Source organism: Myotis nattereri (assembly GCF_964212035.1).
Source record: "Myotis nattereri genome assembly, chromosome: 12".
In the NCBI taxonomy this organism is placed as follows: domain Eukaryota; kingdom Metazoa; phylum Chordata; class Mammalia; order Chiroptera; family Vespertilionidae; genus Myotis; species Myotis nattereri.
The window spans coordinates 23,593,672-23,618,822 of record NC_138087.1 but is presented as its reverse complement, the minus strand read 5'-3'; the positions used below and the strand labels follow the sequence as shown (position 1 = coordinate 23,618,822).

Below are 25,151 nucleotides of genomic sequence, written 5' to 3'. Positions count from 1 at the left end.
CTCCCCTGGGCCTTCTTCTGACTGCTGCACACATTTCTTTTCTGTTTTAATGCTTTTTCTGACATGTCTTTATCGGACCCCTCCTAAGTCCCTCTACTCTTCCTTTCTCCTTAATATGTTCTCAATTTCTTATCCTCTGCCTCTACTTTTTACTCTCTGGGAGTGGTGCGTTGGGAGCATGACTCTGTGGAGAGGACACAGGCTTGCAAGGTCTGCTGCTCGCTCACTTTGTGGTTGGGCAAGCGCTCTAACTTCTCATCGCCTCCATTCCCTCAACCATGAAGTGCAAGTAAGAGTAGTACTCACTTTACAGCATTCCTTTACAGGAATCAGTGCAAACACCTGGGGGCACGGTGACTTTCGTTCCTTCTTCCACCTCATTTTGGCAAAGATGAACAAGCGATGGTCTTCCAGAAAAGCCAGCTTCCCCAGTTCAGGACAATTTCTCCTGTGTCCATTACTCAAAGTAATATGAAGAACTCCAAATTGTTGGGAAAGATGGAAAAGGAGATATATTAATACAACTAATTTCTGCTCATTGGCATCTCTTTGATATATTTAAAAGGCCACAGGGAATTTCCCCCCCTAAGCTGATCATAGTTTTTCCTAAGCACGCATCACCCCATGGAGACTGACTGTCACAGGGAATGTTGCAACACCAGGAAATGGCCTTTGAGTGATGTGAACTGACCTTCCTGAACTAAAGAGTTACATGGTCCAGTTCACAGATGTGTTGCTGAGAGATAATAAATCAAATTGACTCACATAGCAGCTATTTTCTTGTGGTTGTTAGCTAATGTCCAGCAACTACTATCCTGAGGCTGATAATATGATGGGAATGCCTACTTGGTCAGCCCAAAACTGGTTTCCTTTAATGTTGTCATGATCATTGCTGTGTTGAAACTCTGATGAAAGAAGCTCAGCTAGACCTTTACTGAGTGCATCTTGTTATTAATGGCAGAGTACTGACTTGGTAGACTTTTGATGAAAAAGAAATCCTTCATTGATTCAACTGATAAAGAGGATTAAGGATCATTTTCTCGAGTGTTGGGACTTATTAGATTGAGAAAAGCTGAGATAAGCCCCATCTCCCAGCTAACTCCATGACCTTGGGAAAACAGCTTTAACCTCTATGTGCCACAATCCCCCTTATTGAAAATGACTAAAACACTGATCGTAAACCTCAAAGGGATCCTGGCAAAGTCATGGACTTACAGAATATTAACATTTGAAAGAAACTAGTATATTTTGGGTATCTGACATGTGCCAGGCATGGTGCTAATGACTTTTTAGTCCCTAATTCATTTAATTCTTACAACCACCTTGAAAAGTGAGTATTACCCTGACTTTATAGATGAAGAAATGTGTACATTTAAAGAGATGAAATGGTTTATCTAAGTTACCGAACTAAGGAGTTGTACTGAGAGACTTGTATAATACCCAACCAAGGCCCATACTCATTTCTCTATAACACAAGAGGGTGTGTAGATGATCTAAACAAACCCCTTTAGCAAATAACAGAACTGAGATACAAAAAAGTTTAAGGCTCAAACATCTTTACAACGTATGCTTTTTTATTTTATTTATTAATTTTTTTATTGATTGAGTTTAGAGAGGGCTAGGAGGGAGGGAAGAAGAGAGAGAAAGGGAATGAAACATTGATTTGTTGTTCCACTTATTCATGCATTCATTCATTGGTTGATCCTTGTATGTACCCCAACTAAAGATCGAACCCGCAGCCTTGACAGAGGAGGGCAACACTTTAACCAGGTGAGCTACCCAGCAGGGCAACATATGCCATTTTAAAGAAATGAGATATCCAAATGAGTTTACTGTAGCAATTAGACTTCTTCAAGTCTGGAAGTACATGAACTGCTGAAATTTTTAATTGTGCAAATTAAATACCACAGAAATGCAAGTATCCTTGCTAAAAACATCCCAAATCCCCTCCCCTTTGAGCTTCTTCACCTGTCAAGAGGATATAAGTTTACTGAGTCAAGAGTCCTCCAAAGCTACTTTCCCAAGCCCTAGTTTCTGAATTGCATAAAATGTATGCTGGCCTTCGTGACCCAGATAGAACCTTGAAGCAGGCATTTGACAGTGGCTTCGAAAAAGAAGTTACTACTGCCGATCTTCCCTTGGCAGAGCGCCTCTTGGAATGAAACCAAACAAGCTGCCTTGAATAGGTTGCTAACGTGAAAATACTTGTCCATGCACAGCCCTTTTTCTATGAAATTACTAATGATCAGCAGAAGCAAATCGTCCGATTAACATCAAGATGTGTTGAAACTCAGCAACATAAATTCTATATCTCTTTCCCCCCAGGAAATCACTCCCAGACCTTTGTGCCGAGGCCTATGAGCTGGGGCCATTATTTGAGTAGCTAATGCACTTTTGTGCCATAGTATACTTCGAGGAATCTTGTTCTTTGTGTGTTTTTCTTTCCATTCTAAACATTCTCTTCCTTCTCAGGGAAGATTGTAAACTTTAAAGAGGTTATCTTTGAGGTTTGGCTATATTTTCTTTATAGATTTACTATGAGCAGAAGCTACACATGACTCAGAGTATATTTAGTTTGGGTTTCAAATTCAGTTTAGAGTTTTGAGTGAAATATGGTCATCCCAGAAAGAGGGGCAAAGAGGCATCATTTAGGTTTCTTTTCCTTTGAATCTTCATTGAGCAAATACGCTTCAAAACGCATTCAAAACCAGCATTATGTAAGTAGCATCATACTTATCCCGCCATATATTCATCCCAAACTCCCCTTCCATAACAGCAGTTCTTAAATGATAGATTACTACATTTCACGTGTAATGTATAACTTGTTGAGTTTTCTTTTACTTCCTTTAAAATGTTGCTAGGAATTATTGACTTTGAATTTTTATAGATATTAAAATTATTTAGACAAACCTTTCAATCCTTATACAACTTAGTTTGAAAACCTTTTTCAAACGACTTTCTGTGGAGCCACCCTGACATCACTGCTCAGTGAGGAAGGCCAAGCAGCCAGGCCTAGGCACACCACCACTATTTCACCCCAAACAGTTCTGCTTTCACTTGGCTTATTAATTAGCATTCATCAACAGTATTTGGGGGAGAAATAATTCGGCAATAAAAATTTTTTTTAAAGTTTGAAAACCCCGCTTTATCTTATCCCTTCTAAAGTCTTCTAGGTTCTGCCTGATGTTTCTAGGGAAGAAATTCTCCACCTTATTTCTTGGAATAAGTTGATGCATCCTTTCCTATTACCATTTAATTTGATTAGACAGTTATTGACTATATGCAAGGCAAATGAAAATGAAGAGATTTGTGTAAGACAGTTTCTACTCTCAAATGTTTTGCAATTGAAGACAGGAAAACAAGAAAGAAAAAATACAGATATTTCTAATCGAATGCAGGATCAATATGCTTGGCGGGGGAAAGCATAAGGACAGAACTAAGAGGACTTTTAATCAATCTATGATCCCCTCTATTTCTAAACAAGCCGCAATGTCAGATAAAATATAAAATGATAAAAATCAATTGCATAGCCAAGTTCAAAAGCAAGACTAAAATGTCCATGAACCAAAAATGGAGCATGAATGCAAGATGGAGAGCAAGGCAGATTTCGCAGGCTTTTTGGCTCCATAACTGGAAGGAAGCAAAGATGACAGCAGCTCAACTCCTGTGGGCTAACCAGTGCTAAACTTAGGGGCACCTAGGCCATGCAGAAAACTCTTCTCACGGGCTTAGGTCGGGCTCTCTGTGAGGAGAGAGGCTGAAGGTTGTTGCTATTGTTGATGTTTTAATAATGACCTTTTGCCTGGAATGAGAGCTTTATCTGAAATAGGAACTAGGGAGGCTGGTGGGCAGCACCTTTATGAACTGACAGACTTGCAATTTCCTCATTATAAATTAAAAGCCAAAATTCCAGTATAGTAATCTGATTCTGAACTGGGAGCTATGGGAACCACATGGAAATCATCACAAAACTACTAGGTGAGAGACGTTAAGACCGGAAGAGAAGCCTGGATTACCTAGGAGGGCCTGATCTAATCATGTGGTGCTGTAAAAGCAGAGAACTCTCTGCAGCTGGCAGCAAAGAGGTGGGAAAAGAAGTTAGAGAGGCTCTGAGCACAAGAAGACTGTCGGGCACTATTATGGCTCTGAGATGGAAGGGCCATGGGCAAGGAGGCCCAGAGAGGCCGCTAGGAGCCTGGTGGTCTCCAGCTGACAGCCAGCAAGAAAAGAGGGCCATCATCCTACAGCCCCAAAGAACTGAATTTGACCAAAAACCCAAATGAGCTTGGAAGTGGATTCATCTCCCGACTCCAGAAAGCATCCTCGCCCTTCCAACTCCTTAATTTTGATCAGCCTTGTGAAAGAAACACTAGGGGAAGGACCCAGTTGAGCCAGAGTGTACCTGGACTTCTTTCTGTCTTTCAGAGTTGTGAGGTAATCGATTTAGCACCTAAGTTTATGGTAATCTTTTAAGGCAGCAATACAAAACAAATACTAGTGAGTAAACCAACTACTGACCATAACTTTGTTTTTATCTAATGTATATACATTAACAGCATCTCAATGTTTAGAATGTATTAAGATCCATATTATATTTGGGAAGAGGGTAAATTATAAAGTTGGATTTTAGAAAATTTAAAATATGTATTTAAAATTTTAAAGTATCTATTAAAAGAATAAAAATACAATCTATAGTTTGCAGCACAGGGAATACTAGAAAGTAAAGACGATCTTACCAATTTACTAGAAGTGAACAAAAAAAAGAAATAGAATAGTAAGTGGAAAATAAAATATTGTGTGATCAGACTTTACAAGGTAATGCCAAAGTTTTCTACAGTGACTGTTTCAATTCACACTTCTACCAGAATTATACCTGTTCTCTTTGCTCTATATCCTTGCCAATGCTATGACTTTCTACATTTTGTCTGATCTTGTTGGTGCACTCCTGGAATATACCCAACTTGGTCATATATATTATATTTTTTTGTATACATCTGGTTTTGGTTTGCCAGTATTTTGTTTAGGACTTTTGCATTTGTGTTGATGAGTAATTTTCTTTCTTGTACAATCCTTACTGGTTTTGATAGGATGAATTGGGTAGTGTTTTATCTTTATGCTAGTCTTTGGAAGACTTTAGATTGGTATTACTTAGTAGAATTTGCTTATAAAATCATGAATGAGGTTTTATTTTTTTTTTAGGAAAACTTTTTAATTACTCACTGGGCTATATATACAAAGTATAGCATAGTGGACAAGAGAATGAATTTTGGAGCCAAATTATCTAGTTCAACCTCAATTTTGATTTGGTAGCTGTGTGAAAGTCATTTAACCTCACTATGCTTCAGTTTTCTCATCTGTAAAATGGAACACATAAGGTTGTTGTGAGGATTAAATTAGTTTAGATATATACAAACTAGGATTTAATTAGTTTAGGATTAAATTAGTTTATTAAATTAGTTTAGATATATACAAACCATGTAGCACTGTGCCAAGTATGTAATCAAGTCTATGTACACATTAACTTTTATTATTGTTACTTCTATTTCTTTTTTAATAGTTTCTTATTTTCTTTTGAGTAGTTTTTTCTAACACTGTTTTCAAATGTATTGACAAAAGCTGGTCATACTTTTCTGTTACTATCTGTTTAACTCTGACTATAACTGGCAGTTGTCTCTCCTTTTGCATCACTAGTAGTGTTTGTTTGGGATTTTTTTCCCCTTAATATTATAATTCAATAAAGTTTGTCAGAAGTTTAGTTTAATAGTCTTTTCAAGTATCCAACCTTGGGCTTTGTTGAGTCTATGGTTTCTGTATTTTCTGTTTCATTGATATTTGTATTATTTTCTTTCATCTACTTTTTAACATTTATTTAATTGTACTTTTTTCTAATTTGTTAGGTTTGATGCTTACAGTGTTAAGTTTCAGCTTTTTTTTTTTTTTTTTTTTTTTTTGCACATGTAAATGTTCAACTAAGTACAGCTTTGTCTGATTCCCACAGTGTGATAAAGGTCATTTTTATTACTATTTAGTTCTAGGTATTCTAAAATTTTCATTATGATTTCATCAAGTTATAACTTATTTACAAGTCTGTTTATTAGCATCAAAATAGCTGGCAGTTTTTTAATCTCTAACCATTGCATTGTGATCTCTTAAAAAGTATCTTTCCATTCTTTTTCTTTGAAGTTTGTTGACGCTTGCTTTATGACCTAATAGCCATGTGTTCTTGGAGAGAGCATGAGTATAACAAGCGTTTAAATGTGTTTTCCAAACGTCCTACTTCTTCAGTGATTTTTTTTTAACCTGCTTGAGAAAAGGATTTAATTTGCCAATTTTACTTTGTGGTCTTTTTGAACTATTTAAACCTTATTATATAGACATACATTTTAAAATAATTGTATCTTCCTGGAGAATTTAACCTTTACTCATAACGTAGTGACCATCTTTGTTAGTTGCTTTTTGCCTTAAAATCTGTTTGATCGGATCTATACTAATAAAAGGGTAATATGCTAATTAGACTGGACATCTTCCAGATAAAGCCACTGTGGCGGGGGCCAAGGCAGAGGCAGTTAGGGTCAATCAGGCCAGCAGGGGAGAGCAGTTAGGGGCGATCAGGCCGGCAGAGGAGGCCAGTTAGGCGATCAGGCCAGCAGGGGAGCAGTTAGGGGATGGTCAGGCTGGCAGGCAGAGATGCTTTACGGACGATCAGGCTGGCAGGGGAGCAGTTAGGGGCATCAAGCCAGCAGGCAGAGGCAGTTAGGGGTGATCAGGCAGGCAGGCAAGTGAGTGGGTAGGAGCCAGTGGTCCCAGATTGCAAAAGGGATGTCCCAGATTGGAGAGGGTGCAGGCCAGGCTGAGGGATCCCCCACTCCATACATGAATTTCGTGCACCAGGCCTCTAGTATTAGTATAACTAATCCACCTTTCATTTGGTTAGATTTGTTTAATACATCTTTTTTTGTTTTTATTTTTAACCTTTATCAACTTTGAGTGTCTAATACAAACATTTTTTTATTGCTCTCTGATAATCTTGACTTTCTTCAACCTGGTTGCATTCATGATAATTAATGATAAAACTAGATTTCTACCATCTTATATTGTGATCTATATTTGTCTTGTTTCTTGCCTTCTTTAAACTATTGAGGCTCTTATTTTCTTATTACACTTTTCCCTCTCATGGTTTTCAAGTTATATATCTGTTTCTATTATTTTAGTGTTTACTTTAAAGGCTATAATTAAATAATATCTATACTAGCCTATCCATCAATTCAAGCCTGTTAAAACACTTTACTTCTGATTACCCTCTTCCAGACATATGTGCTTTTATTGTCAAGTGTTTTAGCTCTATTTTTATTAACCCTACAGTTAGATATTTTATATAGTCAATGCTTTCTATAATAAGTTCATCTTTATTAATCCCACAGATTAGATAATGTATATGGTCATTGTTTATTTAGAGATACCTGAAAATATTTCTGAAAATTTTCTTTGATCCATAATCTCTCTTAAATCATAGATATTTTTCAAGGTACATTTTTCCTCTATCTGGAATACATCCTTTAGAAATTCTTTTAGTGAGGATTCAATAGAAATAAGTTCTCTTCTGTTTGTAAAATATCTATATTTGGTTCTCTTAGACATTAGGTTTACTATGAAAGAATATCTAGGTTGACAATTACCTTCTCTCAACACTTTAAAGCTAACTGTCCATTGACTTCTGATTCCTATCATTGCTACTGATAAGTCAGCTGTCATTCTAATTGTTCTCTGTCTTTTTTCTTGTGGTTTTATTTTTATCACTAGCATTCTACAGTTATCTATGATCTGTATAAGAATAGATCACTTATTTATCCTGTTTAATTTTCATTTGACTTTCTGACTCTAGGAATTTGTATTTTTAATTATTTTTGGAAATTTATTTTTCCCTATATAATACATATTTTCATTCTGTTCTTCATAGTTTCTATACCTTTGACTCTCTCTGCTATGATTTAAATAATTTCTTCAACTCTTTATTCCATTTAACAATTGTACTCTCCCACTCCTCTAATATGCTTTTCTTTCTATCTATTAGTTTCTAAAGACATTTATATTTTTTATTCATCTAAGTTCTATTTTATTCTTTTAAAAATACATCTGATTAGACTTCTTCTTTTATTACACTTTCAACATGCTCCAATTTTGAATTATATTCTTTTTTTCTGTAATCCTATCATTAGAATATTATGGCCCAATACCTGTCTTCCCCTTTTAAATTGTAATTATCATAAAGGCAGAGAGTATATCTGACTTTGCACTATAGCCTAGTGTTTGATAAGTGTGTGTCTCTGTTTATGAACATATATTATTAAAAGTGAATAAGAAAGCATTGTTAGTCATTCAAACCTTGTTCTAGATAAGTTGAATCAGTGTCCTTTCCTCCCTACTCTTACCTGGTGCAGCCCTCTCACTGGAGGAAGTGGACATTTTATAGGAAGAAGAAAGGAAAATCAACTTTGGAGCAAAATGCTCTTCAGAATGAGGCTGGTGCTCAGAGGCTGTGTGTTAAGTTTCGAAGGACAACCTGAAAACACTGAGATTCAGGAGTCAGAAAATATATTTCTCTAATTCTTTTTTGGTTTCTTAAAATATGTCTTTAGTCCAAGATCAACAAACTAAGAAGTATGAGCACATATGAACTAAGTGGAGTGTTGTCATCCATTAAACTTACAACCCAGTAAATTTGGCACACGATCTTGTTTGATTAGACTCATATGGTAAGACATTAATATAAGTCACTTTAATTAAAAATATGTTCAAACAACTAAGTAAAGTAGTTCTAGAGGCAGCAAGGCAGTGGGAAAGACGAAACAAGTACCATCTCGGATTCCTCTGGAGCCCCCACCCAGAGCTGTGTAACTCCAGCTCCCCCCTCTATGGTGTTGGTAATAATAGTAATTCCTAACATTTATTGAGTGTTTACTATGTGCCAATTCTGATTTGAACATTTTACTTATATTAACTCATATCCCATTTGTCCACAGAACCACCATATGACAATACCAGCCGCCGTTAGGTCAGGATGACTGTTAAGGCCCTAGAGAGGTCTTTTTATTTTTTTAAGAGTGGACTTCTTTTGCTGTGTTCAGAAAGTAATGCCCAGCAGTCCAATTTATGGCTGTCAGTTGAAAGCTGGTAAGAGAAGCATTAAAGGAGCAGTTATGGACCCATCCCCTTATGCAGGGTAAAGAGGAGGTTAGGGATGTGGAAAAAGAAGGCAGAGGTATGACTGGGGACATCATGGAGGTCCTAGGCCCTTAGGAAAGGAGAAAGGAAGGAAATTGAGGAAGGGAACTGGGAAAAGGTAGCAAACAATGTCTAGGTCCCACTCAACCAGAATATCCTGAGAAAATGGAAAGTGGACTCCTTTCTCTGGTTTTATAAGGGAAGCTTTTACTCTTCCCTGCAACAAACCATAGAGGGTCTCCAGTAGACCCAGGGTACTGCCTGAACCCATTGGAGAATAAACTCCCTCCACTACTTCTTTGTTTTACTTGCTGCTTTGTTCTGGTTCTATGGCTATCAGATTTTTCTAAAATAATCCAGTTTTCAACTATGCTTCTGATGTTACCATAAGTAACCTCTAATTTATCAAACATGAGTTCTAATGTTTGGTTTGGAAAGAATCATCGCCGTACTCATGATGACGCTTCCAGAGACCTGAGGATACTTTTTTTTTTTTACAGGATCGGTTTATATAGTATTAACCATTAACTTGGTTGTTGGAATAGGAATTCTGATCTAGAAGTTGAAAAGAGATGAGTTAAGGAAGAGAGAGGGGGACCATTAAACTTTCCATTTTATCCACAGTAACCCTACTTCTTTCCCTCATTCCAAAGTCTATGAAGAAAGACCCAGCTAATCTTCACTGATACTGTGGACAGCCTGAGAACACCTTGTTTTCTCTCTTTGGAAGATGTCACACAGAGAGCATCATGTGTCTTGCCAGGGTGACTCACATTAGTGGTCATGGTCAGAATCCCCCATCCAGAGAGGAATCCTGCTGAGAGAGGAGAGACTATTCCATTCCACTGACTGAAGGACAGATGGTTTTCTCCTTCACCCATTGATCTGGTGTCTTCTCCCATTGGAGAGTGCCTTCAATCCTAGTATCATTCAGCAGGGACCTGCCTGGAGAATAATTCAAGTAGAAGCTTGACCTCTGCTTTGCAGGAACTAACTGGGGTGAACCTTAAATTTGGTACTACAAAGAGCTTTCCAAAATTGTGCTCAGTTATATTTCAAGTCATTCATGGGACTATATTACATGCCTCCAAAAAGGAACATTAATTAAACACAGTGCCAGGAAAATAGACAGTTGTCATGATTCAGGGAGAGCCAAAAAGAAGTTAAGCCTGCAGGCAACAATCAGGTGGTAGTTATAGACTAAGGGGGAGAGAAGGTGAAGAGAGAATGCTGCGGTCATCTCTAAGTTGTCTGGCATGGTATTTACCTTTGAATTGCTCTAGACAGTGTTTCTTTCCATATTTCCGCCAAGTGACTGGCATCAGCACCTCATGTTCCAGGAGACAACTTCAGTCTACATATTTGTCCCTTTGTAATATGTCAATCCTTATTATTCGTTCTCACAAATAAATGGAAACATAATGAACTTGTTATGCTACAGACCTAAGAAGTAGTAACAGTTGAAGTATGTATGCACTAAAATGTTTTTCCTATACTAGTCCTTCCTTCCTCTAACCTGACTCTCCACCACAAATATTTTGGTAAATGCAGCCTGAAAACAAACAAACAAAAGAGTGTATAATTTTGAGTTTATAAAATGAAATCGTATGCCATGTTCCAAAAAGGACTACAAATTACCACTTTAAATATGCTAATTTGGGGGAGGGAGGCAAGGGGATTTCTTGAAGACGAGGATTAAAAATAGTGAAAAGTCAGAAATGCTGATTTAAGAAAAGATACTGCTAAACTGGAGCCATTTCAAAGAAATGGACTAAAAATAATAAAAGTCCTCAAGGAATGAATATTTTCAAAATTGAGAGAATTTAAGAGTCTAACATGACAAACTACAACCAGTCCTACAAATACCTCTGGGGAATTGGATTCCAAAAGTCTGCATTGTTCAAAGGGAAAAAAATAAAAGCACTGAAATAAAAGCTACCCAAAGAAGAAAAAAAATGAATTTTTAAATGAAATGTTTTAAATGTTTTTCCTTAGACCAGCTTACAGATGCCTGGAGACGTTAAAAAAAAAACTAGCCAGGCAAAACATTTGTTTTCACATAACAAGCTTATCAAGTAAGGAGGGTGGGGTTAATGATTTATTATATCATACATTTTGAATCTCTGATGTCTGGACCTGAATAAACACATTGGAATGGTCTGGAGCTGTTTAATATACCTGTTACCAGTGTTCACTTAGTAGACCCAGAGTAGGACACACCCAAAGCTTGAATAAACTGGAGAGTTCTATATTATTTCACAGGGTCACCAATCTGTAAAGATGTTATTTTATTGAGCGTGAACCTGATCCATAGTCAGGTGTTAAAATGGTTAATGATTAATTTTCATGGGCACTTATTTCCCTTCAACATATTAGTTTCCAAAAGTATTGACAGTTTAGAAGGAAAGTCAGGAAAATTTGTGAACCTTTTATACCAGGAGAAAATGAAGCAGGGAGAAGGACTATTTCATATATCTTGTAGATGTGAAAATGGAGTGTCTGTCACAAAGAAGTCTGTGGGCATCTTATAAAAAGGAGGATGACTGAGCCAAGAATCACTGGCACCACCCTCCAAAATCGACCCCATTTTCTGTTTCTTTGCACTCATAGTGATGTGTTAGAGATTTAAATATTATGTTCTTGAAACATAATAGAGTTGTCTACACACAGACTGTCTAGACAGGGCAGGGACTATGTCTGTTTAATTTCATTTTACATAGCAGTTAGCAGTCTTGCACAAATAAATGCTTTTGATGATGATGTTGATGTTAGCATAAGCAGGTGGCCAAAATTTGGGGATAAAGCTTGATACCTTAACATTAGTGCTTTATAGAGCATGCATGCACTGAGTGTTACATAAAATTTACCAATGTCTGGCTATTTATTGAATAATAAATTATTTCAGCACATTTTATGTTTCTTAATAGTGCCCTGTTAAATTTGTTTACATGGAGGAGGAAATATCAATCTGCCTATTCAGAAAGTAGGCAAGAATCCCTACTCAATTTTCCTAGTGTCTGAAATGAAAAGTATTCTTGTAAATCTGTATTTTAGAAAAAGAAGAAAAACATTTAGATGCTCCATTAAGATTTTCTAGGATTTCTTGATTAGAAAGCTCTCAAGATTCAGATTTCCTGCAAGAGTAACGAAAAACAGAATTGTGCAATGAAAACCATGACTTGTGTTTTATTTATTCAATGTGTTCGTTGTTTGTTTTCAAAAACAAGTATTTGAGTCCTTGTATATAATAGCAAGCCAAGCAGCCACAGATCCCTGTCCTCCTGATCTTATGCTTTAGTGGAAGGAGACAGATGATTTAAAAAAAAAAGCATCATAAGTAAATTATATGGTGTATTTGAGTGTGATTAAGTGTGATGGAAAAAAGAAAAGTTGAGAGGATGATAAAGAATCTGTAGTGGGAGTGGTGTTGCAATTTTGCATGGGGCAGTCAGGGCAGGTCTCATTGAGGAGGTGATTGTTGAGCAAAGCCTTGATAGAGGTGAGGTCATTAGCCACTTGGATTCCGAGCAAAGGAAATCCCAGGCCAAAGGGAAAGATAATGGATGTGTCCTAAAGTAAGTATACTCCTGGAATGTTTAAGAAGTAGCTTGGAAGCCAGCATGGCTGAAGCCAAGTGAATGAGGAAGACAATAGGTGGAAATGGGGCCAGGTCTTTACCTCTACTGGAGATGGGGATTTTGGCTTTTCATCTGAGTGAAGTGGGGAACATTATCGAGTTATAGCAGAAAGGTGACAAGATCTCTTTCTGCTTTAATAAGATCATCCTGGTTGCCTTTTTGACAGAAGTCCATAGGAGAGCAGGGCAGGAAAAGGAGGATCAATCAGGAGACTGTTGTAATAATGCTGGCAAGACATGATGGTGGCTTGGACTAGATCATGGTCAGATTCAGCATAGTTCTGCATATAGAGCCTATCTTTACTGGTGGATTGAACGTAGGAGGCAAGGATCATTCTATGGCAGTGGTTTTCAAAGTGTGGACCCCAAATCAGCAATATCAGCAACATCTGAGGACTTGTTATGAATTCAAATTCTTGTATCTCTCCCCAAGTCTACAGAATCAGAAACTGGATGCTGGGGCCCCAGCAATCTTGCATTTTTAACAGGCCCTCCAGGTGATTCTAATGCACGCAAGTATGAGGACCACTGCTGTAAGAACTAGGGCCTGAAAGATGGAGTTGGCATTGACTATGATGGTGAAGGCTGCAGAGGGAACAGATCTGGGCGGAGGGGGAGGAGCAGGGGTTCAGGTTTGGACAGGATGAGTGTGTGATGCCTTAGATATCCAGGTGGTGAGGAAGCAGTTGTATATATGAATCTGGAGCTCAGGAGAGAGGGTCTGAGTTGGAAATAGAAACGGAAACATCAATTATGTTTGTGCGAACAAAAAATTACATCAGTGAATATTTATTCTTCACTGGTTTCATCTTAACTTTGAATAAAAGAAGCAGAAAGACAAGTAATAAGGACCAAAATACAGTGGGGCCTTGACTTACGAGTGTCCCGACTAACGAGTTTTTTGAGATACCAGCTGTCTCTCATCCGATTTTTTGCATTGAGCTGATAGAGTAATTTGAGTTAACGAGCTCCTTAACGAGCTCAGTCTCCGAACGAATTAAACTCCTAAGTCAAGGCCCCACTGTATGTAAAAGAGACAGCCACCATCTACCTATTCAAGTGTGCTAAGAGATTTGAGAGCTTTAGGGAGTCTATTTTCTAGAGCCTTCTTCCATTTATTGCAGAGGAACCTTTTATGGTAATCTTTTTCTATTTTACCGTCCGTACATTGAGGTTTCCTAATATTTTTAAGGTAAAACTTAGAACCAGAAAGATTTTATAAAGTCACTAAATAGCTGATAAATTTCCATACATGTTTACATTATCAAGTGGCAATCCAGACTTGCTGAGGGTGGAGTAGATGCCTCACTAAACAATTCTCATTTTGTTTTCTTGCACAGTAACTTTATGGAGGGAGAGTGATTAAGATAGGGAGAAAGATAGAATTTAGAAGAACAGTTGCAAGATATGGAAATGCCCTGAGAAGGACATATTCTTCAGTTACTACTTGTGGTTACCTAATATATCATTTCCAGTGTTTTTTTAATACTATGGGGTATTAATATTGACTCTACAAATAAGACTATAGAATCAGAATATGACATTTATACCAAGACGCTGATAATAATTTCAATGAAACAGCAAAATTAGCCAGAAAAGGCAAACCACTGAATATTTCAGAAGAAAGGTGAAACAGAGGGATGTCCCTCAGGAAGCAGAATGGCTTCTCTAAAAAGAGTTTCTGACCCGAATTTATATTCTGTATATTTTTTCAAAACCATTTGAAAGGCCTTTCAGATGCTGCCACCTTAGCTGCTGAGATACAATCTTTTGCATTTCACCCTGTGAGTCCCCCTTTGTCCCACAATGTAATCTGATCCACCTATCACCATCAGGGGACATCTGGGATCCATCTTATCTTTCCCACTGGCTAGTTGATTAACCAGAAAATGTTTTGAATTGGATTCCTATATGGCAGGACTCCACGGACTTTATGAATTATGATAGGAACATATAAAAGGCCAGATTTTATTTTTGTGCTTTTTAAGAAGAAAACTCTTAACACAGTTAGGACTGAATTTTTAAAAATCTGAGAGAAAAAATATATTGTATGACATGGCCAAATACAGTAATTCATGGGATTATCTGACTATTTTTAATAAAATATTTTTTTTCAGAGTGAAAAAGTCCTAGCTCAGTAGCCTAACCCAGAGTTGCCAATCCACAGATATATTACTGTTAGTTGGAAATAGACAAATGGCCAAGAAACATTATTTTGCTCTCTCTTGCTCTATTTCTGCTGGATGGTACATCTGGAGACGTATGAGAGGCTGGAAGGTGGGGTCTTTAGTCCAGTGCATCCTTCCCACAGCATGTTTTATGCCAGGTCCCTGTGCAGGGGTGTGTGTGTGGGGGGGGGGGGATGTGCTTGGTTCAAATAGACATTAAACTTCCAGTGATTTTAATTGTCTTCATCATTATTACCTACGAGCCAAGTTCAGTGCCTAAACATATACATAATAATTTATTTGTTTTCTTCTTTGTTTGAATTATCCAAATTGAAAACTCTTGATTTCCTACCACTAAGGTTTTATTAGAACAGAAATCTCACATTGAATATATTCCGTACTTTCAGTAGACCCTAAGGCAGTGGTAGGCAAACTGCGGCTCGCGAGCCACATGAGGCTCTTTGGCCCCTTGAGTGTGGCTCTTCCACAAAATACCACATGCGGGCGCGCACGTACAGTGCGATTGAAACTTCGTGGCCCATGCGCAGAAGTTGGTATTTTGTGGAAGAGCCACGCTCAAGGGGCCAAAGAGCCGCATGTGGCTCGCGAGCCGCAGTTTGCCGACCACCGCCCTAAGGAAAACCACCTGTCTTGGTCAGGACTGATGACTTATGCGATCATAAAGCATCTCTTCAGAAGCTGACATTTCAAAGGTGATGCCCAGGATAAGGTGCTAAACATTTTTCAAAGCAGTTAGAACATCAGTTTCTAAATCTGACTGTTAGGAGGATCAGTGGTTTCACAGACCGCATTATATTTTAAAACTTTGTACATGGAGAAACTCTGCTGTGATGATGCCCGTGGGACAAGAGTCTGTGATGACTTTGCTTGAGTTTCCACTTCTGCAGCTGGGTGATCCCAGAGGCATCGGGAGTTCAGCGAGTGTCTTGAACTATGCTTGGGATGTTTTGGATTCAACAAAAGAAACTTTTGCCAAACGCTTCTTTCCTTAATTTTTAAACGTGTATTTCAAGGGAAATTTGATTCATATGTTTCTAATTCATTTACACTTAAATCATCAAAATGTTATTTTGTAAGAGCCACTTGATGTCCAAGAAGCTTTCTAAACCTGTTTTATAAGTCTTCTCAAGTCCTTTTTCTTAAAACAGGAAGTTGCATTTTGCCAAGTACAAATAAACTCAAACAGTAAAAAGGTTCAAGTTCAGTTTCTAACTCTGAACTCCAGGTTTTAAGTGCATTCTCAAATTAGCAAAATATAGTTAGCCACCCCTACAAAAATATGGGTGGAAGGAAAGACGATAGTGATAAAAGTCAAGTTATTCACATAAATTATTCTCAGAGATGTATCTCCAGTTGTGAAAGTTCATAAAACCTACAGCACATGTTCTTCTAACTAATAGGTGCAGGTGAATCTTGAACAGGAGCAGTTGTCTGCTTGTTGGTTCTCTGTGATATGTCTAAATAAGTTTACTGCTTCTGTCACAGAAAAGAAAACCAAAAGGTTCAAATATTTTAACTTCACTTTACTAATTTTACCTTTGAATCTTATGTATTTTAGTACAGATGGGAAGACTCATATATTTTGTTGAACAAAAAGGACTCAGGAGAGACTCTGTGGGCGTTTTATGTCTGCACTAAGATGATGTAACATCAAATTAAAAATGTAATTGATACTCTTTTCTTGGAATTGGATAAATGCAGAAAATTCTCTCTGTGCATACCAAGACATCTCTTAATTAGATATTATCCTTATTACTGTAATGCAGAGGTAATTCAGCCTGACCCACAATTCCCTGTAGTTGGTTCACTTGTATTTATAGATAAAGAAGGTAAAAGTAATTATGAAAGGGGCCGGGGACCACTCTAAACAATTTCCTCTATGTTATGTTTTATTGAGTCATTTTAATATTTCTTCTGTGCTGTCAAGTGATTCTTGGGATGAAAGGTAATATGCAACTGAAAACACTTTATTTAAACACTAGAGGCCCAATGCACAAAATTCTTGCAAGGGCCTTGGCCCCCCACCACCGTGGTGGCCACCTCTGCCTCGGCCCCCGCCTGCTGCGGCTTTGTCTGGAAGGAAGGACATCTGGAAGGATGTCTGGTCTAATTAGCATATTATGCTTTTATTATTATAGATTATTAATTAAACTATCCGTTCCCTTGGAAGCTCTCATGCAGTGGCCACCAGGGAAACTTGCTGACTGTATGAAGCTGGTTTTATTAAACTTGCTAATAAGTAAGGGGTCCCTGTAGTGTCTTAGATGAAAATCTGGGGACAAGGATAGTATTTTGGGGGCTGTGATTAGTCACAGGGTTCCTTTAGAACAGAAGCTAGTAAGTGAGGTTTAGGCAGAGACTGGTAGGATTTGTCATCTAGGAAAGTTGCATTGTTGTTGTTGGAAAATAAATCCAAAGATTCATGTTAAATTCATTTGTTTGTACTTTTATCTTGGAATACATAGTCTGAAAGGAGCTGGTATTGAAACACTGACAGCTAGTTGTGTTACCTGTCGTACAAATTACCTGTGTTGTGATTCAGAACATAGTTTTGCAGGCTGTGGTTTTCATTTTATTTCTCACAACAAACAAGTAAATATCACAACAACGTGTAACACGCATTTATAAACTTTTAATATGTAGCTCATCCTTAAGAAATTAATAAGTATGAATTTTAATTTTACTTTTTCAGGCAATATTCAAAATCACATATGCCTTGTGGGGTACCTATATCTATATCTATCTATATCTGTTTCTATATCTAGGTTTTAGAAATTCTTCTTCTTCTTTAGTACTATGTATTAACTCTGAGAACATATGTAACGCTAGCAATAATATGCCTTTGAGAGTTTATATTATATTTTGATCTATTTTTGTTATGCCCCATCTTGTCAAAAAAAATTTATGCTTCCCCAAATATTACAGCCTTATATGCTATTTAAATACCACTAAAATGTGTTAAAGTGTCAAAAATTCCATTTTATAAAGTAGATTAATGTTAATCTCAGAATGCTTATTTAAATGTAAGGAGTTTTTCAGAGAAAGAAAACTTGTATAAGAGAACTCTCAAAAATGATAAAGAGCACATGCTCATTCTGTATTTCAGATACAAACTAGGACAAAAGCCTTTCTACAGATGGATATTCTGTGTAGTTCATTCTAATCTGAACACATGGTGAAAAAAATGGAGCTATCAAAACTGGTACAAGGGATAGCCAACATTTGCCTTAAAGTTAAATCATATTTGCTTTCAAATTTACTAGATAATAGTGATTGCTATAGTTTTACATTTTAAAATGTCCTTTATAAAATGTACATTAAAACATTCTTGTTTTCCTCTGGTCTTTCCCAACATTATTTAATATTCAAATTCAGAAAATCTCATTCTCCAACTCTCTCTCTCCAGTGGCTTCATTAAATAGCATTAGCTACCATGTACTATCTTCTTTGTGCCAGTATTTGGCCAACATGAGGTCATGAAATGCTCACAGTGAATGACCTTGAGAACTGAGTGCTATTGTTGCCGCTGCTCTGAACCTAAGGAAGCCTAGGATCAGTGAGACCCACGCTATGTAGCGACATTCCCATCTGAAGAGGATATCTGTACCTTTCCACTCTGCCATGCTGCCTTAAGCTAAAGAAATCCATGTATACATGCTATTTTCACTTTTTCTGTCCACCATGTTTAACTCTAGATACTGTGCACCCTAAGTTTCAGAAAAAAAAACCTCATGAACAACCCCACAAAAATTTTTTAGTGAAATTACCATAACTTTTTGCTGTTTGGGGGCTAAAATCTTGTCATAGCTCTTGATATCAAGAGATGCTTTCAGCTAACTCCCTGATTTTACTAAGTCCTACCTAAGTTATAAGGAAATAAAAATGATATTGTAAGGTGGAGGAATCCATGGGACCACTAAACATCTTTCCAAAAATACAGTGGGGCCTTGACCTACGAGTGTCCCGACTAATGAGTTTTTTGAGATACCAGCTGTCTCTTGGCCGATTTTTTGCATTGAGTTGACAGAGTAATTTGAGTTAACGAGCTCCTTAACGAGCTCGGTCTCAGAAGGAATTAAACTCATAAGTCAATGCCCCACTGTATGTTTCAAGGTGGTTACTTTCGAAACTAATATCAATCAGATCTATTTCAAGCTGGCTTAGTTCCCATTTAACTTCAGTCAGAAAAATATACTGCAAGCTGATTGCTTTCTCAAATCTACACATTCTTAGGGCCAAATAATCATATGACCTCTTGGATGATATGACCAGAATATTTGCTTTGTTTTCTAAGACCTTGAAAACCACATGTGTGCCCTTCTCAGCCTGTATTTGTCCCTCTCCACTTCCTTCTCCAGGACTGCCCACCAGAAGCAGGTGATTTCCGAGCTCAGCAATGCTCAGCTCATAATGATGTCAAGCACCATGGCGAGTTTTATGAGTGGCTTCCTGTGTCTAACGACCCTGACAACCCATGCGCACTCAAGTGCCAGGCCAAAGGCACAGACCTGGTTGTTGAACTCGCACCTAAGGTCTTAGATGGGACTCGCTGCTACACAGACACTCTGGATATGTGCATCAATGGTCTGTGCCAAGTAAGTACTGGCTTCTTTTCATTCTGTTTTTCCAGAGGGTTTGAGTGTCTTCATGTAAATACCTTTCCCATCGCCCTGCTATCTGGATCACTCAGCGCTACTTTTTATTGCCTGTATAAAGAATGACAGATTTGAAAATTGAGGTTTAATTTCAGTTAAAACTACCAGTGTATTTTGTGTTTGGGAAACGTAGGCTAGAATTGTTTTTCTTTCCTTGAGTCTCACTTGAATATGGAAGAATAGAAATTCTTAAGTATTGTATATCATTTTTAGATTAGACTCTGAAATTGCCTCTACTTTGGTTGTCTTTAAAATATGTTTCATGTATGTGTATTTGGAGGCATCTATTTTCATTTACTGAGAGCTTCAGAATCACTCAGATGAAGTTGACTCTATAATCTCCAAAATGTAGAAAATCTTGTTCCTTTATTGTAACTGTACCTTTGTTGAAAATTTAGGCACACTGTCCTGAAGAACTTGGCAGTGTCAGCTAGGTCAGATGTCAGCCAGGTAAATCTTTACAACAGGATGGCAAAGAAGTTTGATTTCTGGTATCAATTTATCAATGTCTACTTTGGGAGGGGAGTTAGGCAGGTGAAGGAGAGTTAGTAGGATTGCCATCTTGATTTTAAAGTCGACTCTTTGGATTAGGATGCCCAGCCTACTTTTTGGAAAAAGCAGTTGCTGTATTGTCCTGGGTGCTATATATACTTCACTATATAATTTTATATCTCACAATGTAGACATTTTGAGAACCTTTGTCTCTCCCTCCCAAGAAGTCATTGGTGGGATTTTTCTCTCTTCGGAATCTCTAATGTCCCAACTAGCAATACAAGATTTAACATAAAATATGTCTTAGTAATTTGTTGTTTCAAATCCACAGGTTTATTTAAAACTTAAATCTATATTCAGATATAAAAGGAATAACTGTAGTGTGAATTACTACAAGAGATGTGGCGTGGCCTGCAAGGTATCATGTCTCTGAGAGGGAAACAGACATTCTAAACCTTCATGAGGTCTAGAATCCTGAGACAGGGAAATTTTGGCATGTCTAAACACTTCTCAGAATATGGGGTGTTGTTTATATATCTGAATTTTTCTTTATATACAAGAAATATGTAAAGTTCAGATATAAATTTGAATATAGAATCTTCCTATTTTAAAGCTAAGAAAGGCCTACGAGATTATCTAATCTAGAAAGCAATATATTTAAACATCATTTCTTATATTTGGTGCTTGCTTCCTTCTCTAGAATTCTGGGTGTCATTGGAATGAAATTATGGGCTCCACAAAAGCTTTGGGAACAATAGAGAATTGAAAAGCTTATAGAAAAGGAGCTATGTTGTAGGGAATGACAAATAAAATAGTAATAATTCCTTATGCATGTATAGTGTTTGAATAAAGCAAGACAGATTCCAATTTTGTAAATGAAAAAAATGAGGACCAGAGAAGTTGTATGATTTTCTGAAAGTTGCATAGTTGGGCATGGCAGAAATGGGACTAAACTCCAGGACTCCTGATATCTACTTTAAAGTTGTTTGTGCTATATTATGCTGACGAATGAACCAAAATTAACAAGACAGGTCAGTAAATTAGGTTTCATTTGTTTCTGTTTGTCTGGGAGTTCAAGGTTGTATGTCTTTCCCCTAGTCTAATCCTGCCAGCTGGCCTAGTTTACCTTGGCAACTGAAAGGAAATCTTATATCAGCAGCAAAATAATAAATTTTATATATAGTAAATATGAAATGATAGTGCTGGACTTTTGGTTATAAATATAAGCATACCTCCGTAACTTAGATTCTTGTGAGTGTGACTTGTTAGATTTAGAGGAGAATGTAAACTATACAATATCTGTAAAGAACTGTGACATCCGTAGTAATCATGTTCAGTTATTATTATTGTCTTCATTTATTTGTCTTATTCGAGGCGATGAACGGCGATGAAAAACAGATTTCATTTCGTCACTAACAAGCATCTTGGCTAGAGAGCAGGGTATCCCCAGGTACACCGTGAGGAGAGAGAGTTTGGAGGAAATCGAGGATACACTTAAGACGATCATAAAGTGAGTGGGCAGGAAAGAATGCTAGTAGAGAAAAGACATAATCATAGCTCAGCTTTAGAAAAATTAATAGAGCTGCATTTATGGGATGCTTGAAATGGAAGGCCCTGGAGGCAAAGCGAGCAGCTGAAAAGGATGCTCTGAGCAGCCAAGGTGAAGGCAAGCAGGAGCCTCAGCCAGGGCAGTGACAGCGGGAGCAAAGAGGAAACTAAGTCTCAGGCCAGGAAGGCGTTTTCATTTTGATTATAACTAGGGTGGAGGGTACAAAGCAATAAATAAAATCAATCATGCTCAGGGGATCAAAAACTACAACTGATATGAATTGGTCATGGATACAATTTTTAATCCTTGCTTCCATTACCATAATAGTCTTGTGTTTTCATTATTAAAACCTACTTGCATTCTATAAAACTTCTTAAAGAAAGAAACAGAAAACAGCAAGATGACTGGAATAAAAGTAGAATTTTGAGGTAGAATACTGCTACCTCAAAAGAATTTAAAAACGTCCTTTATTTAAATGTTATCTGTTTATTGGTAATTAGTATGCTCAGCCTTTGGTAAGAATTACTAAGAAAAAGCCACATTTTCACATTTTTTAAACAGACAAAAATCTTAATGCTGACTTAAATATGCAGTTTTTATAAACAGCTCTTCCTAGTTCCCTGAAAAATTCACCCCCCCCCTCTCTATTTTTCCATCTCTTCAATTTCTACCCCATATTTTGCTCTTTCTGGTTTTATTTTAGTCTTATTATAATTTTTTGTAAATTGCCTCAGACATTTTTTGAAGAAGTATATAATGCAGTTTTTCTTTTATAAACAGTAAGTGATGGAACACACTCAAAAATTAGCACAGATGAAGCTTATGGGAAAATTACACCAGGCTTTTTGTTTGTTTGCTTGCTTGCTTGGATTTTTTGTAAGAGTATAATAAATATGGAAGACAGTTGGTCTATTGACATTTGTTAGTAGTACTTGAAGAATACTATCGTAAAAGACATGTGTTAATTAATAAATAAACAAACAAATAAATACAATACCTGTGTTTGTGTAACTACATATAGAACAAAATCTGGAGGCAGATATTCCTGAGTGTTAGTGATTACTTCAGGGACATTTGATATCTTACATTTATTCATTTGAATATTGTTTCAAATTTTTTTGAGGCTAAGCAGATATAAATTATAAATTGTAAAGAAGCAAGCATAGTTTGACATTGATAGAAAATGACAGCATAATTGTAGATATTTGTCATTTATAAGCACCAATTATTTCAATTATACCTGTTTAATACTCAACTGAGAACTACTTTTTCAAAATTGGGCTTTTAACACAACCAAAACTATGGAATCCTAGCCTTTTTGACACTTTAGCAATGAACACATATAGCTATTTCACAGCACAAGAAATTGAGGCCTAGAGATATCCAGTGTCATGAATGAGTGTATTACTTATATTTGTTGTGAATGTGCCTCAGGAACATTATAGAATCATTACTATTTATAATTTATACCTTATTCTTATTCAGAAAATCATACTAGTCAGTAAAATACCTCCCATTTTGTTTTTATTGACATATCCTATATAATAAAAGCGTAATAGGCTAAGGATCCGACCTATCAGTTGACCGTTCGGTCGACTGCTCGACCAGTCACTATGATGCGCATTGACCACCAGGGGACAGACGCTATGACTAGTAGGTTAGCTTGCTGCTGATGTCCAGCCGATCTGGACTGGGCAAGAGGGCCCGATTATGGGCCAGGCTGAGGGACCCCACCCGTGTACAAATTGGTGCAGCTAGCCTCTAGTAACATTATATTAGTTTCAGGTGTACAACATAATGATTCAATAAATGTATATGTTGCAAAATGATCACCACAATAAATCTAGTTAATTCATCACCACACATAGTTACAAATTTGCTTTTCTTGTGATGAGAATTTTAAGATCTACTCTCTGAGCAACTTTTAAAATATGATAAAGTATTGTTAGCTATAATCCGCATGCTATACATTCATCCCCAGAATTTACTTATTTTATAAGTAGAAGTTTGTACCTTTTGACCACCTTTACCCATTTTTGCCCCACCCCACCCCCTCTAGCAGCCTCCATACTGTTTTCCATAGTGGTTGCATCAATTTACATTCCACAAATAGTGCACAAAGGTTCCCTTTGCTCCACATCTTGGCCAATATTTACTCCTTGTGTTGAGCACATTTTCATGTACATGTTTGCCATTTGCATGTTTTCTTTGGAAAAAATATCTGTGCAGCTCCTCTGCCCATTTTTCAATCAGTTTGTTTTCTTTGCTATTGATTTGTATGAATTCTTGATATATTTTACCCTTATCAAATATATGATTTGCAAATACTATCTCCCATTCTGTAGGCTGCCTTTTCATTTTGTTGATGGTTTCCTTTGTTGTGCAGAATCTTTTTAGTTTGATACAGCCCTGCTTGTTTATTTTTGCTTTCATTGCCTTTGCTTTGGGTGCCAAATCCAAAATATTGCCAGCAAGACCAATGTCAATGAGCTTTTCCCCTATGTTTTCTTCTAGTTTTATGGTTTTAGGTCTTGCATTCAAGTCTTTCATCCATTTTGAGTTTATTTTCGTATATGGTGTAAGACACAGTCCAGTTTTGTTCTTTTGCATGTGGCCGTTCAGCTTTCCCAACCCCATTTATTGAAGAGGTTGTCCTCTCCACATTATATATTCTTGGCTCTTCTGTTGTAAATTAGTTGACTGTATTTATGTGAGTTTATTTCTGGGCTCTCTATTCTGTTCCATTGATCTGCGTGTCTGTTTTTATGCCAGTATCATACTTTGTATTATCATTGCTTTGTAATATAGTTTGAAATCAGGGAATAGGCTGCCTTCAGGTTTGTTCTTTCTCAAGATTGCTTCAGCTATTCAGGATCTTTTCTTTTTCCATACAAATTTTAGGATTGTTCTATTTTTGTGAAAACTTTTATTGTAATTTTGGTAGGGATTGTATTGAATCCGTAGATCACTTTAGGTAGTTTGGACATTTTAACAATATTAATTCTTCCAATCTATGAGCACAGAATATCTTTCCCATTAAGTCGTTCCATTGTTAAGTATTTTGAGTAAGGTCTTATAGTTTCCAGTTTACAGGATTTTCACCTCCTTAGGTATATTTATTTCTAGGTATTTTATTCTTTTTGATGCAGTTGTAAATAGGATTGTTTTCTTAGTATCTCTTTCTGGTAGTTATTAGTGTATAGATTTTTCTATATTAATTTTGTATTCTCCAACTTTACTGGATTCATTTATTAGTTCTAATAGTTTTTTGCTGGGGTCTTTAGAATTTTCTATATATAATAGTCATTGGCAAATAGTGATAGTTTTCCTTCTTCCTTTTAGATTTGGATACATTTTTATTTTTTTCTTGCCTAATTGCTCTAGCTAGGACTTCCAATAATATGTTG

The 25,151-nt window shown here is 36.8% G+C and overlaps 1 protein-coding gene across 3 annotated transcripts in view; it reads left to right on the top strand.

Annotated features, from left to right (window-relative positions):
- ADAMTSL1 (ADAMTS like 1) overlaps positions 1–25,151 on the top strand; it is a gene marked incomplete at both ends in the record, with an annotated part of 891,527 nt that overhangs the window by 565,087 nt on the left and 301,289 nt on the right. For all 3 annotated transcript variants that reach the window (XM_081104271.1, XM_081104273.1, XM_081104272.1), the window contains one exon: positions 19,407–19,643. In XM_081104271.1, coding sequence (XP_080960397.1) covers positions 19,407–19,643 — 237 coding nt within the window. The remainder of the gene's footprint in view (positions 1–19,406; positions 19,644–25,151) is intronic.